This window comes from Macadamia integrifolia, chromosome 11, assembly GCF_013358625.1.
Source record: "Macadamia integrifolia cultivar HAES 741 chromosome 11, SCU_Mint_v3, whole genome shotgun sequence".
Lineage (NCBI taxonomy): Eukaryota > Viridiplantae > Streptophyta > Magnoliopsida > Proteales > Proteaceae > Macadamia > Macadamia integrifolia.
The window spans coordinates 30,042,126-30,043,624 of record NC_056567.1 but is presented as its reverse complement, the minus strand read 5'-3'; the positions used below and the strand labels follow the sequence as shown (position 1 = coordinate 30,043,624).

Sequence of the window (1,499 nt, the reverse complement as noted above, 5' to 3'; positions counted from 1 at the left end):
CTATTTTTCCACTTATCAAAGTCGTCAAGATCATGATATAGATCAGTAATGGCTTTTGGGTGGGGACTATGCCCGTGGCTTTGGATCCCAGGTCTACATCATGACCGTTTTAGTTTACTAATAATATAATTTTATCATCCTAATCATAATTAGATTTACCGAGTCTCCATAGTAAATCTGCCAGTAGGGAGTGTCAAATGGTTGGTTCGGTTCGATCGGTTTAAATCAGCTTTTGTATATATTGATCATGATTCCCAAAAAAAACCAAACCAAACACACCGATAAGGGAATCAGTTCGATTTGGTTTGATTTTTTGGTCGGTCCCATCGGTTTGGGTTGGATTGTGACACACCTCCAACCAGGAAAAAAAATGAAGGAGTTGAACCTTGAGATCACTTGTGGATATGAATGGATCAGTTCTCTTTATTATCCTTTCAAACCTGACAATCATCATTCTCTATTATTTCCAAGAACGCATTTTTATCCAAATAGTCTTCCATTTTTGTTTCAAATCTAAACAAGGCCAAGCAATAAAAATCTAAGAACTTGGTATTACAGAAAACAATTTTAATTCCTACTTCCATGGCCATATCTAAATTTACATCTACTTTGTGTACATTGATGGGTAACTTCAAAGAAGAGCTAAGAACTAGTTGAAGTGCCTAATCTTTCAATTACTAGAGGAAGAATACTTTGAAGTCCAATATTTCTCAATCTCCTCTGCTGTTCTACCTGGGATTCTTCCAGCTATCAGAGACCACCTGAGAACCACAAGACCAGACCTTCAGAATCAAATTGACTATACATTGAATGAGGGAAAAAACAACAGAAACTGCAACAAACCTCTCTCCAACTAATCGAAACATCCGAGCAATGAGATCTTCCTCATCCTCTGAGAATTTCAGCTTAGAATCCTCAGTTGTACCCTCTGGAATTAAGAAACAGAAACAAAGTGAGAAGGGTTGGCCCAGAGATTTTCTTGGACCCAATTCAGGATTAGAAGAGAAACTTAACCTTTGGCATACTCTGAAGAAATGTCCGAGGAAGGGTGATCAGTATCTATGCCTCCCATGTTCTTGAGTCCTAGGGCTAAATAACAAGTCTTCAATCACTTGCTTGGGTCCTTTGATGGCTCTGTAAGGACTATGTGACTTATAAAGAGAGTAGGAGTCAAGAAGATGAATTAAGGGTTGGGAACTATTTGAGTAGAGTGGAATGGGTGGTCGGGCTGGGAGGTAAGACTGGTAGTTACTTTTTTGGATATTCTCTAAGCCTGTAATGGCTTTCACTTGTCACCAACAGCTTATTCGTACAAGAGGCATCCAATTAGATTGTTGGGTTTGGAATTATTTAGCCATCATCCGTTGTCTCCCTACACTTCATTTAATGATAGAATCAGACATTATAGTGTCACTTTCTCAATCCTTTCCTAGTAGTTTCTGAGGCTGTTAGAACTCCTTTTGAAGTATTGGACAGCTTCAAGCTTCAGGCTTTCAGAG

General features: G+C 38.7%; 1 protein-coding gene across 1 annotated transcript; it reads right to left on the bottom strand.

Annotated features, from left to right (window-relative positions):
* Positions 1 to 477: 477 nt before the first annotated feature.
* LOC122094362 (transcription factor CPC-like) lies at positions 478 to 1,190 on the bottom strand. The gene is made up of 3 exons (XM_042665134.1): positions 1,015 to 1,190; positions 844 to 928; positions 478 to 761 (listed from the first exon to the last, which is right to left on the bottom strand). The coding sequence occupies exons 1-3, from the start codon at positions 1,070 to 1,072 to the stop codon at positions 671 to 673; spliced, it is 234 nt and encodes a 77-aa protein (XP_042521068.1). The 5' UTR covers positions 1,073 to 1,190; the 3' UTR covers positions 478 to 670.
* Between the last annotated feature and the right edge of the window lie 309 nt (positions 1,191 to 1,499).